The 16,447-nt window shown below is 37.6% G+C and overlaps 2 protein-coding genes across 2 annotated transcripts in view; both read right to left on the reverse strand.

Annotated features, from left to right (window-relative positions):
- The window catches only part of vars1 (valyl-tRNA synthetase 1), a 223,102-nt gene that overhangs the window by 149,785 nt on the left and 56,870 nt on the right, over window positions 1-16,447 (reverse strand). The window lies entirely within an intron of this gene.
- mdc1 (mediator of DNA damage checkpoint 1) overlaps window positions 7,014-16,447 on the reverse strand; it is a 36,287-nt gene continuing 26,853 nt past the window's right edge. The window contains exons 9-12 of the mRNA XM_061914822.1: window positions 12,637-12,819; window positions 12,443-12,568; window positions 9,683-9,793; window positions 7,014-7,874 (exon numbers count right to left, since the gene is read on the reverse strand). Of these exons, the coding sequence (XP_061770806.1) occupies window positions 7,668-7,874; window positions 9,683-9,793; window positions 12,443-12,568; window positions 12,637-12,819 (627 nt within the window). The 3' untranslated portion in view covers window positions 7,014-7,667. The remainder of the gene's footprint in view (window positions 7,875-9,682; window positions 9,794-12,442; window positions 12,569-12,636; window positions 12,820-16,447) is intronic.

The raw sequence follows: 16,447 nt of genomic DNA on the forward strand, positions 1-16,447 counted from the left end.
GATTTTTGCTGAAAGAAGTGATTGTATGAAAATTGGGTCTAAGTCAGACCTACACAGGAGTTTTTGTTTCATGTCGATATGACATTCCTAACAGAAGTTACATGCAGTTTTGTCTGTAATTTTTTCCTAGGGGGCGCTAGAGCGCAATTTTCATTTTGGGGAATGGTTGCTTAATATGTTGGGAAGGTTTGCTAAACCGACGTGTGTGTCGAATTTGGTGAGTTTTGAAGCATGTTAAGGGGGTCAAATTACAGTGCGTAGGTGCGGAATAATAATGAAACACAGCAGTTTCAATAGGGTCCTTGGCCCATGGCAAAGGACTCCACAGGAGTCCTTTGCCATGGGCCAAGGACCCTAATTAGAGCTGGCCTCCCGGTACTATACAGCGTGTAACACTGCATTCGCCGCTAATACTCATACTTGCCAACCCTCCCGATATTCCAACCATTCTCCCAAATTTCTCCAGATTTCTACTCAGACAACAATATTAGGGGTGTGCCTAAAAGGCACTGCCTTTAGTGTTGTTTACAATCCGCTTTTCCTTCATACAAACACATAATATATGCGACTTATACACACACTTAAGTGAATGCCAGCATACTTTCTCAACAGCCATACAGGTCAGACTGAGGGTGGCCGTATAAACAACTTTAACACTGTTAAAAATATGCGCCGCAATGTGAACCCACACCAAACAAGAATGACAAACACATTTCGGGAGAACATCCGCACCGTAACACAACATAGACACAACAGAACAAACACCCACAATCCCTTGCAGCACTAACTCTTCCGGGACACTACAATATGCACCCCCAGCTACCACCTAACCCCGCCCCCCACCCATCTCATTCTTATTTTATTTTAAGATTTATTAGCCTGTGGAAAAAGGTAATGTTGATATTGACCTCAGAAGGCTGCAAATAGAAAAGAGGCATTAAATGTTTTATTCAAATTTTATTTATTTTACCATTGATGTTGTTTTTGTTTTTTGAAAGTTGATTTTGCACTATTAAGGTATATAAGCATTGATTGTTCCATATTCAGTGGTAAAGTAAATCAGTGTAGCAAATAAGGTTTTATTCATGCATTTTCTCTTGCTCCTTCAAGGTTTAAATGTTGGATTTATTCATTATTGTTATTTTATTTTCAAATGTATTATTAGCCAGAGGAAAAAGTTCATTTTGATATTTACCTCAGAAGGCTGCAAATAGAAAAAAGGCACTCAATTTGTATTTAAATTTTATTTGATATGCCCTTGATATTTTTATTATTATTATTATTTGAAACTGGACTTTGCATGTCACTATAAAGTTATATAAGCCTTGCTTGTTCAATATTCAATGCAAAACTTGTTTGGGTCCCTATTAAAAGGTTCATTTGTTCAACCTTGGCCCGCGGCTTTGTTCACTTTTAAATTTCGGCCCACTCTGTATTTGAGTTTGACACCCCTGCTCTAGTGTCTCAAAGGGCTGCACAAACCACAACAACATCCTCAGTAGAGCCACATAAGGGCAAGGAAAACTCCCAAGCAGTGGGACGTCGGTGACAATAATGACTTAAAAGGAACTATATAATAAAGCCACTGTCAGGACTAGGACTTAAGCGGGGATTGTTTTCGCGAGGTGCAAAGCCATTGGAGTGGACTTTGGGGTTTGTTTTTCCAGAAGGCAAAGGAAGGTTGGCACGGGCAAGACGTGAATGTAAGTACTAGGGGTGTGGTAAAAAACCGATTCGAATACAAATCGATTCTCATTTTTAAAAACGTTTCTATTTTTTATCAATCCAACAAACACAGCAATACCATAACAATGCAATCCAATTCCAAAACAGAACCTGAGCCAGCAACACTCAGAACTGCAATAAACAGAACAATTGAGAGGAGACACAAACACCACACAGAACAAACCAAAAGTAGTGAATATTATCAACAACAGTATCAATATTAGTTATCATTTCAGCATAGCAGTGATTAAAAATCCCTCATTGACATTATCATTAGACATTTATAAAAATAATAAAAAAGAACAATAGTGTCACAGTGGCTTACACTTGCATGGCATCTCATAAGCTGGACAACACACTGTGTCCAATGTTTTCACAAAGATAAAATAAGTCATATTTTTGCTTCCTTTAATAGTTAAAACGAATTTACATTATTGCAATCAGTTGATAAAACATTGTCCTTTACAATTATAAAAGCTTTTAAAAAAAAATCTACTACTCTGCTAGCATGTCAGCAGACTGGGGTAGATCCTGCTGAAATCTATGTATTGAATGAATACAGAATCCTTTTGAATCGGAAAAAAATCATTTTTGAATTGAAAAAAATCGATATATAATCGATCCGCGACCCCAAGAATCGATATTAAATCAAATCGTGGGACACCCAAAGATTTGCAGCCCTACTAAGTACATATTTTAATTTCTAACACTAACTACAAAAAAAAAGAGTGAACAAAAGGCGCTCAAAAGGAGGTACAAACACTTGGCTATGAAACAAAACTATGAACATAAAACAAAACACTTGCACAATGGCATGAATAACAAAAACCTTACTTGGAAAAAGACAAGGGGCATGGATCATTGGCATGGGTGTGGAGAGAGTGATCGAGGGTGATAGCGATCGAGGGTGATAGCTGGTGGTAGACCGCGATGTTGCCAGGCTGACTACATTGCGGCTGTGGCTTAAATAATACTGTGGTGATTAGTGAAAACAGGTGTGAGACATGAGGACAGGTGAAAACTAATGGGTAGTCTTGGTGACAAAACAAACCAGGAAGTGCAAAAACAGGAACTGAGTGGCCAAAAAACAAACAGAACATGATCACAGACATGACAGCCAGGAAAAAACATTTAAATGTTTTAAATATGCAGGCGTGGTCTAAAGTTTACATGCACTTGTAAAGAACATTTAAACATCCATCCATCTTCTACCGTTTGTCCCTTTTGGGGTCTGGGGGGGTTTGCTGGAGCCCATCTCAGCTGCATTCGGGCGGAAGGCGGGGGTACACCCCGGACAAGTCGCCACCTCATCAATAGACAAAGACAACATTCACACACTAGGGCCAATTTAGTGTTGCCAATCAACCTATCCCCAGGTGCATGTCTTTGGAAGTGGGAGGAAGCCGGAGTACCAGGAGGGAACCCACGCAGTCACGGGGAGAACATGCAAACTCCACACAAAAAGGGTCATGACTTGGACTTGGGCGTGGATTGTTTTTTCCTAGGCAATGGAAAGTTGGCGCGGGCAAGGCGTGAATGTGAGTACATCTTTTATTTGAACATTAACAAACTACAAAAAAAGAAAGCAAACAAAAGGCGCGCACAATGGCGGTACAAAAACTTGGCTATGAAAAACAAAAACTTGCACTATGGCAGAACTCTGAAAAACCAAAACGATAACACTCACTGTGACCGAAACAAGGGGTGGGGATTGTTGGCATGGATGACAAGGTGTGTAGCAGGTGATGGAGGGTGATAGACCGTGATGTTGCCAGGACGAAGAACAGAAACAGAACGGCTTAAATAGCAGTGACAACGGGTGCGAGACATGAGGACAGGTGAAAACTAATGAGTTGCTATGGTAACTAAACAAACAAGGAAGTGCCAAAAACAGGAAACAATAGAGTCTTAAGTAAAACAGAACATAACTAGACAAAACATGATCACAAGGCCTGACTGAAAGATCCCGAGCCCGGGATTGAACTCAGGATTACTCAGGACCTTCGTATTGTGAGGCACATGCATCTTGTTGGGTATCGTGGCCAAACAGGTCAGTTTTTGTTTCATCTGACCACAGAACTTTCCTCCAGGTCTTGTCTTTGTACACGTGATGTCAGATGACACAAAAATGGAGCTGTTTGGCCACAACACCCAGCAATATATTTGGAGGAGGAAAGGCGAGGCCTTTAATCCCAGGAACACCAACCTACCGTCCTGCGTGGTGGTGGTAGTATCATGCTCTGGGCCTGTTTTGCTGCCAATGGAACTGCTGCTTTACAGAGAATAAATGGGACAATGAAAAAGGAGTCACCTCCAAATTGTTCAGGACAAGCTAAAATCATCAGCCCGGAGGTTGGGTCTTGGGCACAGTTGGGTGTTCCAACAGGACAATGACCCCAAACATGCGTCAAAAGTGATAAAGGAATGGCTAAATCGGGCTAGAATTAAGGTTTTAGAATGGCCTTCTCAAAGTCCTGATGTAAACGTGTGGACAATGCTGAAGAAACAAGTCCATGTCAGAAAACCAACACATTTAGATGAACTGCACCAATTTTGTCAAGAGGAGTGGTCAAAAATCCAAGCAGAAGCTTGTGGATGGCAACCAGAAGCACCTTATTGCAGGGAAACTTGCCAAGGGACATGGAAGCAAATATTAACATTGCTGTACGTATACTTTTGACCCAGCACATTTCTACGGTCGTAGTAGATAATACTATGTCAGGCCTGGGCTATTATTTTGACTCGGGGGCCAAATTTGGGGAAAAAAATGTGTCAAGTGGCTGCTAAATCTATTTTTAGGAACACTAATACAAAACCTCACAATGTCTGATTGAATGCTAACATTATGACAGACCGCCTTAAAAAAATAATGGCATTTACATTTTTTTTTACTGAATGAGACATCCAGAATGTGGGCTTTACAATATTAACTATGAAGGATAAAACACTGAATATTGACAAGATATGAACGTCACACCCCCTCTTGATCCACGTATTTTACAATCGAGCGAAACGCAACAACAATGCAACAAACTATGAAATATGAACGTGAAGGGTAAAAAAAATAAACCTACCTTCAATCTGATATATCACTAAGTTTGAGAACTTTGTTGTAGAAATCTCTCACCGCGTCTGTCCCTGACACCCGCATTTCAGGCTGGCCGCTGTGGAAACTCTGTGGAAACACTCTGTGGAAACGCTCCCCACCCACACTGCTTGGTGCTGTGACTTACATGACCATAGTAACTAATTAGATGACCATAGTAACTAATTAGATGACCATAGTAACTAATTAGATGACCATAGTAACTAATTAGATGACCATAGTAACTAATTAGATGATCATAGTAACTAATTAAATGAGCATAGTAACTAATTAGATGACCATATTAACTAATTACATGACCATAGTAACTAATTAGATGACCATAGTAACTAATTAGATGACCATAGTAACTAATTAGATGACCATAGTAACTAATTAGATGACCATAGTAACTAATTAGATGACCATAGTAAGTAATTAGATGACCATAGTAACTAATTAGATGACCATAGTAACTAATTAGATGACCATAGTAACTAGTATCAAATACAAAAGCGCGGATTTCAAACATTGAAATACTTAGTATAATTGAAGACTTGCGGTCATTTAAAAACATCACTGTACATCATAATGGCAGCAACATTTTCCATCTTAAAGAACTAAAAAAAAATATTTGGAAATGTCCGGCGGGCCAGATTAAAAAATTTCGGGCAACATACAGGCCTTAATAGAATAGAATAGAATAGAATAGAAAGTACTTAATTGATCCCTGGGGGAAATTCAGCACCACAGTTCGCTCACAAATAGACAATAATAACAATAAACAATATATTATATAATATATATGAAAAGTATAAATATATTCTACATATATTCTACATTTAGGTTTAAATTTAATTCGCCCAGGTCTGCTATATTATATATTGAAATAAAATATATATTTAAAACAAATAAATCCACCATGTAAGAAAAAGAATTAAAAAGGCTTAAAAAAACAACATTTTCATATGCAAAAGTACCTGCATATAAATATAAGATAGTGAATGTTGAAAATTAAAATGTTTTTTAAACACTATACAAATTAATGCTCCATTTAATAAAATTGCAAAAAAAGTAGAAAATAAAAATTATTTTAATATGCAATGATTTAAAAAATAAGTAAAATACAAAAATGGTGGCCCTCGCCCCATTCTTGTTAGTGAATTCATGGAAGTTGCTTTTATACCCAATCATGGCACCCACCTGTTCCCAATTAACCTGTTCACCTACAGGATGCTCCAAATAAGTGTTTGATGAGCATTCCTCAACTTTCTCCGTCTTTTTTGCCATTTGTCCCAGCTTTTTTGAAACATTGCAGGCATCAAATATCAAATGAGCTAATATTTGCAAAAAATAACAGAAGTTTCTCACTTCGAGCGTTATGTATCTTGTCTTGTGGTCTATTTAATTGAAAATAGGTTGAAAGGGATTTGCAAATAATTGTATTCTGTTTTTATTTACCATTTACACAACGTACCAACTTCACTGGTTTTGCACATACGTTTTAAATATACAATACTAGATTATATTATATTGTATACTAAAATACAAATATTTAAATAAAATAGGTTAATTAAATAAAAATAATAACATATTTTAATATGCAGTAGTACTTATACTTGCATACAATAGTATATTGTATGTTAAAACCAAAATATACACAATATTCAAAAATAATCAAAATACATTCGAAAATGAGAAAATGGCAAAAACTTTTTATTTATTTATACGCAGTATTGGAATTGAAAAAATGTAATTTTATGATGGATATAAACTAAAAGGGTAAATAAAATGTATTGTTCAATGGTATAGGAAACGTTTATTTTTGGGAAGAAGAAAAAAAAACAGTTCAATTGTATGTACATAAATACTTGCATTAAACAGAGTAACACCATTATAAAATTTAAAACAGCATCACAAACCCAAATAAGTTGTAGTTAATACAATAAATATGAATATGCAAGTACAGTAATAACCAAAATGTCACCTAAATAATTTCAATACATGAGCTTGACGGCAGAGCAAATTAATAAACATGTTCTTGAAGGCTAAACAGTAAAAACGGATTACATTTGAACAAGATAAGTACATCTTATTTATGTTTTGATTAATTCGGTGTGCCTAATGAAATGCGCGGCAAATCCTCTTTTATCTTTCTCAAATGTATTTATTCCCCCCATAGATTCCACAATACAACAAACAGTTGAAGAAAATAGAAAAGATTTAATGATTTAATTTGTGTGGTGAACATATAAAGATGCATGATTGGAACGTTCACACTTCTTTCTTTAAAAGGCGGTTGTGAGAATGATACAAGTATAAGGGCGCAGTTCTTGCCACATCCGCACGCGAGTGAGTGATTTTACGCCGTTAAAAAGGCTGCGGATGATTGCACGGCAAGGACAAACAGCATAAGATATTGATGAAGAGGCAGCGTCCGCCTGGGCTGCGCTCCTTCCGTACGCGGCTAATAGGATTGCATGGGGCCTTAATGGAGCTTGTTGGTTGTTAATGGAGACGGAGGACACTCTGCTATGTTCGTTATCATCTAAGCGTGAAAGAAATGACTTTCTATGTGGAAAAGCAAGCCCAAATCTATCCGTCGTTGTGTGGCAAACACGAATTACACACCCGCGCGTCAACGTGTGTGTGATTGCAGCCAGAAGTGGACGTTAAGTAACGTTAATTCCTGCTCTGCTCGTTTGAGGTGGAGCGGAGCGGGAGGACAGGGATAATGAATGGGTCGTTAGTCCCATCCGCCACGGTATAAATAAGGCTTGTTTAAAAAGTACTTGCTGTAAGTACATGGCAACAGGACGGAGGCAGTTGTGAAAGGGATGCTGTCAGTTACTTCATGCTACGACTTCTTACTGCCCCGCCCTCTCCGGCTCGGAGTGGGCTGCAGGTGATCAGACGGGCCGGACAGTTTGTGAGTGTCAAAGTCCAATTTGTGCTGCAGGATTCCAGAGAGGATGAACTCCGCAGAGACCAGTGGGAGCGAGGCCGAGACGGCAGCGCGACACAGCGGCCAGTCTTCCTCGCAGGAGATCACTATAGTCTGAGGCTGAGGAGGGACACAAAAATAGGAACAGTAATACTGTACAACCAAACCTCCAAAAGGTGAACACGATAAAATATAAAACCTGTAATAACTCTACAAGCAATGTTTTAAGTACAAACCTCTAAAGACTTGCAAATCATTGGATTCTCTTTCTATTTACCGACTACACAACGTACCAACTTCACTGGTTTTGGGTTTTGTAGAAAAAGGCAAAAATATAATAGTAAAATTGTCTTGAAGCAAGGTAAACAAAATTCAAGGGGATTCATTTGTTATTTCCCAAAACTTTTTTTTGCATAATTTAGATTAGGGGTGACCATTAGGGTCAATCGCGAGCTACCGGCCGATCACGGCGGTTGTGTTGGTCGATCGGCAGCATTAAAAAAAAAAATAGACCTGAAAATTAGCAGTCGCATATCTCCTCGATTACGTCACTTTCGTCACTTGATTGACATGAATTGATTAACGTGGACCCCGACTTAAACAAGTTGAAAAACGTATTGGGGTGTTACCATTTAGTGGTCAATTGTACGGAATATGTACTGTACTGTGCAATCTACTAATAAAAGTATCAATCAATCAATCAATCAATCAACATAGACAGCACCCGGGGGTCTTGTGAGATGACCGCTGGCTGCTTCGACTCACAAACACGGGAAACACTTTATTTCAACAGATCCTCTTGTCGTACCTGCTGCCAAAACTGGAAAGACCAAACGCACAGTTCCTGTCTTCATAATAAAAGTGCTGCTCAATACTGCCTGCGCTAACAAATAAGGGCCTCAGAAGGCTATTTCACGAGCGAGCAAGCTACAAAGTTTGCCCTCCATGTATTTCTTGTGAATGTTAAAAAACGAGTATGGAAGCTGGACAAATAAAAAAGCTAAAAAAAAAACATTTTCATGTATCTATGCATACATATTTGTATACAAATGTATGTGTGTGTATGTATATATATATATATATATATATATATATATATATATACAAACACACACACACACACATACATAAATACACACGCATATATATAAACAAACACATTTATATATATATATATATATATATATATGTATATATATATATATATATATATATATATATATATATATATATATATATATATATATATATATATATATATATATATGTAGGTGTGGGAGAAAAATCACAAGACTACTTCATCTCTACAGAACTATTTCATGAGGGGTTCCCTCAATCATCAGGAGATTGAGGGAACCCCTCATGAAACAGTTCTGTAGAGATGAAGTAGTCTTGTCATTTTTTCCCACACCTACATATTGCGCTCTACCACGGTATCGAGCACTATTCTCTGGATAATCCAATCAAGACATATATACATATATACATATATATACACACATATACATACATATATATAAAAATGTACATATACATATATGTGTATATGTATGTATGAAAATAAGTCAAATAGTTAGCTCCAGTTTATAGTCTCATTTTTTGCATTCCTAAATATCATACAAGTGTAAAAATAAATTTTAATCATTGTTTATTATGAAGATGTAATGTAGGTTTTCCTTGAAATATTTAAAAAAGTAGGTTGCATTGTTTTTTCTACTGTCTAAAGGTAAAAAAGGTTAAATACTGGAGAACGTAAACATGTCATAACAACCTATCTTCGCTTTGATAAGTGGAGCCGTTGCAAAAACAAAAAACAAAAGAAAAGGCGAATGGAAAAAAGTAAATCGTGCAGATATACACTGAATAAATTCTCCAGAAGAACACTCATTTTTGAGATTCATATTTGTGCATTCATATTTATGTGTTACCTTGTGGGAAGAAGGCATCTTGGAAAGAAAAGTGGCTCCGCTGCAGGCAATGATGTCTTTCATGTGGATTGGCTCTGGCTTCACCGACTTAGTGATGTGGATCTCATATCCCTGGAGGACAGAAGGCAAGAGATGTGGTATAATAATATTTTTCTTATTATTTTATGTCTGCACAAAAGATCAATATGTGCTTTTTTTAGCCAGTGTATTGAACAATGCTTTTAGATGACAGAGTACATGACCAGGGAGGAGCAATGACTGTCCACATCTTGTCTTTACTTATTGGCTTAGACTGGATAAATGGATGGATGGATACATGATTGAAAGGACAAATGCATGCAAATATGATTTTACACACATTTAACGAAAAGGTATTCTTACAAATATTCACTTGTAAATCATACAAAAATATTGCGTTCTAAATATTTTTCTACACCTTTAGAAAATGCAGTCCTGCAATAACACAATCCACAAAAATGGCAAAAATGTTTTGAGGAAAACCCCCAAAATGCATGTTTTCCACAATGTATTTTCTTACTGTACAACATCCTATTAAACATCTAGCAGAGCTGCACCATCAATCAAATTAGAATCACGGTAACGATTTTGGCTGCCACAGTTAATTAAGTCAGCGATATTAAAGGGGAAAGGCACTTTTTTTTTTTTCGCTTATTGTTCAAAATCCTAATGAGACACAAAGAAGAAAAACTTTTTTTTTTTATTCTAGTTTGTAAAAATCGGCTTGTTGGTGGTGGCTATCATTGTAACTAATGGGAACAATCCATTCTGCCTCTAAATCACTTTAAAACGCACCCCAAAACTGCCAAAAATACTTTTAGGTTCCATAGCCTGTATACTAGCCAAACTGCATTGTTATTGCAAGAGCGAACACTCAGGAATTGTTTTTCTATCGAAGTAACACAGGACACCAATCTGTACTGACTGAAAAACATGAACAATCTTATTACAATATCTGTAAAGTATTAGCCCACATTTCATGTGTTGTTAGTAGACAACTAACTCAACACTGTATGTAGTTGTAATAACAAGCATAACATGTTGCATGGATCATGACCAATATTATAGTGACTCACTCCATAAACAGTTTGTTTACAATCCTAAAACAATAGACATGTGTTCTTGTCTCTCATAATGATTGTGAGCGATAGGCAAAATTCCAAAAGAGTGCAGTTCCCCTTTAACATTAACAAAGCAAGCACAACTGCATATCAAATCAAGCACTTTTATAGCTCGCAGTGGCAGGGAAGCAACTCTGTCTTAGGCCACATGAAACAATTTTTTAAAAACAAACTTATCGTTATATGGCCCCCGAGAAAAAAATGATAAATAAAATAAAAAAAATATTTAATAAGAAAATGCTGAAATGTTGATGAACAAAATCACAAAGATTGGTCTTTAATGTTTATGTGCAGACCACCAACATCTACACCACTTCCCAAAAAAGGAACATTCTCCCATATTTTGAAAGTATTTTGCATATCTATTTTCACTATTACATATTTTTTAACTGAAATTACCCTAACGCTTACACTTAGCCCAATTCAAAAGGAATTAAATAAAATACCTGCTTTCTAATCTTTGCTTAATATACAAAATACACATACAGTATACATATAGAGTATGATTAAAGGTGAATAGATTATTTTTCAAGCCAATATTTTTAAATAACCCTAACACATCTTATTAGCCTTGCAAATGTTATTTATTTACTTGTTTGTATTCTAGTTAATTGTTAACATTAATTGTTTACATTGTACAAATAGAGCACAGTCTACTTATTTACATTTCTTGTGTCAAACATACCTGGCTAATAACACTGATTATGAAATGTCTCATTAGATTATGAGAGTGCATCACTTTTTGCATGTAATCCTATTAATTTGAAAATCATGACATACAATATGCAATTATCTAAAAGCCACTACTTATTGTTATTATTATGATTACTTTATTTTTATAGAACTTACGATGTTAAGAACAAATGTTTGTTTTCTAATCTTAACTTTTTAAACCAAGTCCTACCAGAGGAGACAGGGACAGTTCACCGCAGATGCTGTGGGTTGAAAATGTACTTCCGGTTTCGTGTCTTGAACCGGAGGCGTGCATTCGTAGCGTTTCTGCTCGAAAATATTCTTCATTCATAACTCCAAGCAATGTTTGTAAGTTTTACAATATAACTAAAACAATTCATACCTACTAAACCGTCCCATGAGCGATATCTGCGAGTGTTTTCATGCATATTTATACGTGCGATGGTAATGTAATCAAGTAAGCATCTTTGGTAGGAGCGAATATGCTAACATGTTTGCAAGAGTCTGTGTTAGTATTAATAACTTACAATGGAATTATTTTTGTTTCAGTTTTTTAAATTCACCAAAACCATAGAGTTATTGAGTCTTTTTAGCTGACAGGAAAGCGAGCTTCTGCAGCTAGTGGGTCCATGACGATGACTTCAGTTTTGTTTGAGCAGCTGTTTTACTGCCATGTAAAAAGCACTGTTTGGAAACAATTAGGGTAAGTAAATACACGTTTACAAAAATGTTTGTATATATCTGCGGCATATAGTCCGGTGCTGCTATTATATGTAAAAAATATATATTTCTTCGAAACTTTGGTGGGTGCAGCTTAAATACCGGTGCGCTCTATAGCCTGTAAAATGTGTTAGCTACAGTGCATTACTTTTTGTGTGAAATCCTGCTAGATTCTTGTAAAATCAATGGAAGAAGTGAGTAAAATGACCTGCAGAAGGGGATGGCTGCTTGAGAGCCTCAGAGACTCTTTTAGGCAGAAACTGAACTTCTTCTCCTGCTCTGGATCCTTCACAATAAAGGCATCAGGAGGCAAAAAGCTCCCAGCTTTACCGCTCTAAAACATAAAAGAGGAATGTCTCACTTTAACGCAATGCCATCTTTCACTTTTAAAACAAGACTCACCTTCTCCAGCCAGTGTGTGGTGACAATGGGGACTCCTTTGGCCACGGCGCACAAGAACTTGACGGTTCTGCGCACCTTGTCGGTCACCAGGCAGTTCATGTCTGAAGTGCCTTTGGCAAGAGCGCCTCCTAAACGGGCCAACACTTTCTCGCCCGCAGCATCCACCACCCCAGTGAACAGCACCTGGGAGGGTGACACTCTGGGTTCATTAAACATTTTGGTTACATGTCATGTTTGTCAAACAAAACTATATGTATATGCAGGGGATTTCTCTAAAACATAAACATTATGGACACACAACATTAAAGGGGAACATTATCAGCAGACCTATGTAAGCGTCAATATATACCTTGATGGTGCAGAAAAAAGACCATATGTTTTTTTAACCGATTTCCGAACTCTAAAAGGGTGAATTTGGCGATTTAAACGCCTTTCAATTGTTCGCCTGTCGGAGCAATGACCTTTCCCCCGTGACGTCACATCGTGAAGCGAGCCGCCATTTTCTCAAACACATTACACACACCAAGTCAAATCAGCTCTGTTATTATCCGTTTTTTCGACTGTTTTCCGGTACCTTGGAGACATCATGCCTCGTCGGTATGTTGTCGGAGGTGTAACAACACCAACAGAGACGGATTCAAGTTGCAACAGTGGTCAAAAGATGCGAAAGTCCCTCGTTTGTTCTGCACACTTTACCGACGACAGCTATGCTATGACAGAGATGGCAAGAATGTGTGGATATCCTGCGACACTCAAAGCAGATGCATTTCCAACGATAAAGTCAACGAAATTTCAAAGCTGAGTTTTTTTGATGATATTGACTTACGTGGAGTGTGCTAATCAGACATATTTGGTCACGGCATGACTGCAAGCTAATCGATGCTAACATGCTATTTAGGCTGGCTGTATGTACATATTGCATCATTATGCCTCATCTGTAGCTATATTTGCATCCAGTCTTTCCCTCTACCCACATTTAATGCCAAACAAACACATACCAATCGTTGGTTAGATGGCGATCGCCGAATTCGTCCGCGCTTCCTCACGTGCCGCTGTCTGTCGTGATATGGCTCAAAAGCTTTTGTTTCTTCTTTAATTTCGTTTTCGGTACCTGCCTCCACACTTCAACAATCCGTTTCAATACATGCGTAATCTGTTGAATCGCTTACGTCGCTGAAATCCGAGTCTGAATCCGAGCTAATATCGCTATACCTTTCTGTGCTATCCGCCATGTTTGTTTCCGGTGGCTTCACGGAGTGACGTCACAGGACAATGGACGGGTGGATATAGCGATGGTGTAAATCAGGCACTTTGAAGCCGTTTTTTGAAATATTGCGTGATGGGTAAAATTTTGAGAAAAACTTCGAAAAATAAAATAAGCTACTGGGAACTGATTTTTATTGGTTTTAACTCTTCAGAAATTGTGATAATGTTCCCCTTTAATGAACGACTTATCGGTCAGTCCTGGAATGCTAATCGCTGAAAGTTGAAAGGGAACTAATTCACAGCATGTGCTAGGGCTTTATACTTGAGTTCTTGACACTTTTGTGCCTCAGGTGCTATTTTTTTGGTTAGCGACAGTTCTAGTGTCTAAGTAGCTGTGTGAGATTTTACTAGCAAGAGTTATTCTAATACCTCAGTAAGTGCTGCTGTTTTAATTTGCAAGAGTTCTAATGCCTAAGTAGATTCTACTGTTTCGGTTTGAAAGAGTTCTAGTACCTTAATAGGTTCTGCTGTTTTGCTTAGCAAGAAATCTAATGCCTAAGTAGGTGCTGTTGTTTTGGTTTACAACAGTTCTATTTCCTCAGTACTGTAGGTGATGCTGTTTTAGTTAGCAACAGTTCTGGTGCATCAGTGGGTTTTGCTCTTCTGGTAAGCAAAATAACAGTTGCCTTTATCTGAAAAATCCTCGAAAAAAATCGTTGCACAGCAGCTAAATGAACACTTAGCGTCTAACAATCTCTATGAACCCTTTCAGTCCGGCTTCAGGAGACAGCCATCGCAAAAATGACTATTGCTAACTATGGATACAGATGCGTCATCCATGTTGCTGCTACTTGATGTTTATTAGAAAGTATCAAAACACGTATTGGTATGTCAGACTTAGTCTTGTCTTAGTTTAACTCATATTACTGACAGAATGCAGTGCGTTTCCCATAACAATGTGACCTCGGAGTATGTTAAGGTAACATGCGGATATCCACAGGGTTCGGTTTTTGGCCCCGCACTCTGCAGTCCCCTCCAATGTATCCCATTGGGTTGAGTTTTTTCTTCCCCTGATGTGACATCTGAGCCGAAGATGTCGTTGTGGCTTTGAGACACTTGTGATTAAGGGCTAGATAAATAAACTTTGATTGATTGATTCAAGTGCCGAAATAAGAGCTGCTTGTTTTGTTTAGCAAGAGTAATTATGCCTTAATGGATGCTGCTGTTTTGCTAAGAAGCAGTTCCAGTGCTTTAGTATGTGCTTCTGTTTAGGTTAGTAAGTGTTATTATAATGCCTCAGTACTTGTTGCTGTTTTGGTTAGTACCAATTCTGGTACATTAGCAGGTGCTGCTATTTTAGTTAGCAACAGTTATAATGCCTCAGTAGTTGCTGCTGCTTTAGTTAGCAACAATTCTAGTACATCATTAAATGCTTCTATTTTGGTTAGAAACACTTCTAGTGCTTTTGTAGGTGATGATAGTCTTAGTAGTCGCTTATGTTTTGGTTAGCAACAGTTCTAGTTCCTTAAAACGCTGCTGGTTTGATTGGCAAGAGCTAAAATGACTCAGTGGTTGCCGCTGTTCTGATGACCTGAGTCTAAATTGGAACAGTAGTACAGTGTTTTTCAGCCTTTTTGAGCCAAGGCACATTTTGTCATTGATAAAATCCAGAGGCACACCACTAGTAGAACTCAGCAGTCGATATTAAAAAATCGTTCTCACAATTGTTTGATATAAATTCAAACAATAACCAACCATGCATCACCATAGCTCGCCTCAAAGTAGGTGTACTTATTTTGAGTTTTTTGGGTGTTTTCCTGTGTTTAGTGTTATAGTTCTTGTCTTGCGCTCCTATTTTGGTGTTGATCGTCATGTCATGTACGGATGTACTTTGTGGACGCCGTCTGCTGCTCCGCACGCTTTAAGTATTTGCTGTCGTCCAGCATTCTGTTTTTGTTTACTTTGCAGTCAGGTTAGTTGTAGTTTTGTTTTGCATAGCTTTCCCTAAGCCTCAATGCCTTTTCTTAGCGGCACTCACCCTTTGTTTATTTTTGGTTTAAGCATTAGATACCTTTTTACTGGCACACTGCCTCCCGCTGTCGTCTGCTTATTGTGATCACGACAAACCATGTTCCCAACATCCGCAAAGCAATTGCCACCTACTGATATGGAAGAGTATTACTCTGCTGTGCTCTAGACAGCAAAGGCACCCAACAACGGCACATTATTTGCGGATTATAATTAGTGGTTGAAAAACAGTGCAATAGTAAACACTTTATGTCTCTGTGTGAACAAGGGTCTACTAATTGAGATCACAGTTTTGTCTTGGATGACAACTACTTTGAGCATGGGGTCTTTTACAGGAATTGCAACAATTTGAAGAAATAGTGTTTAACATTCGTCAGTAATGAATGTACATGCTGATCATAAATTAGGATTAATCATCCTTGGTAGACGACTGCGCTTTACAATACTTTACTGTTAAATAGAGTAGTGTAAAACTGCACTGTGGCATATCGAGATTTCTAATATTTTGTCAAAAATATTGCAAACTATTAGAAAATGTTCTCAAAAAGATGCATTCGAATTCTGCACAACTCTGAAG

The sequence above is a fragment of the Nerophis ophidion genome, linkage group LG11 (assembly GCF_033978795.1).
Source record: "Nerophis ophidion isolate RoL-2023_Sa linkage group LG11, RoL_Noph_v1.0, whole genome shotgun sequence".
Lineage (NCBI taxonomy): Eukaryota > Metazoa > Chordata > Actinopteri > Syngnathiformes > Syngnathidae > Nerophis > Nerophis ophidion.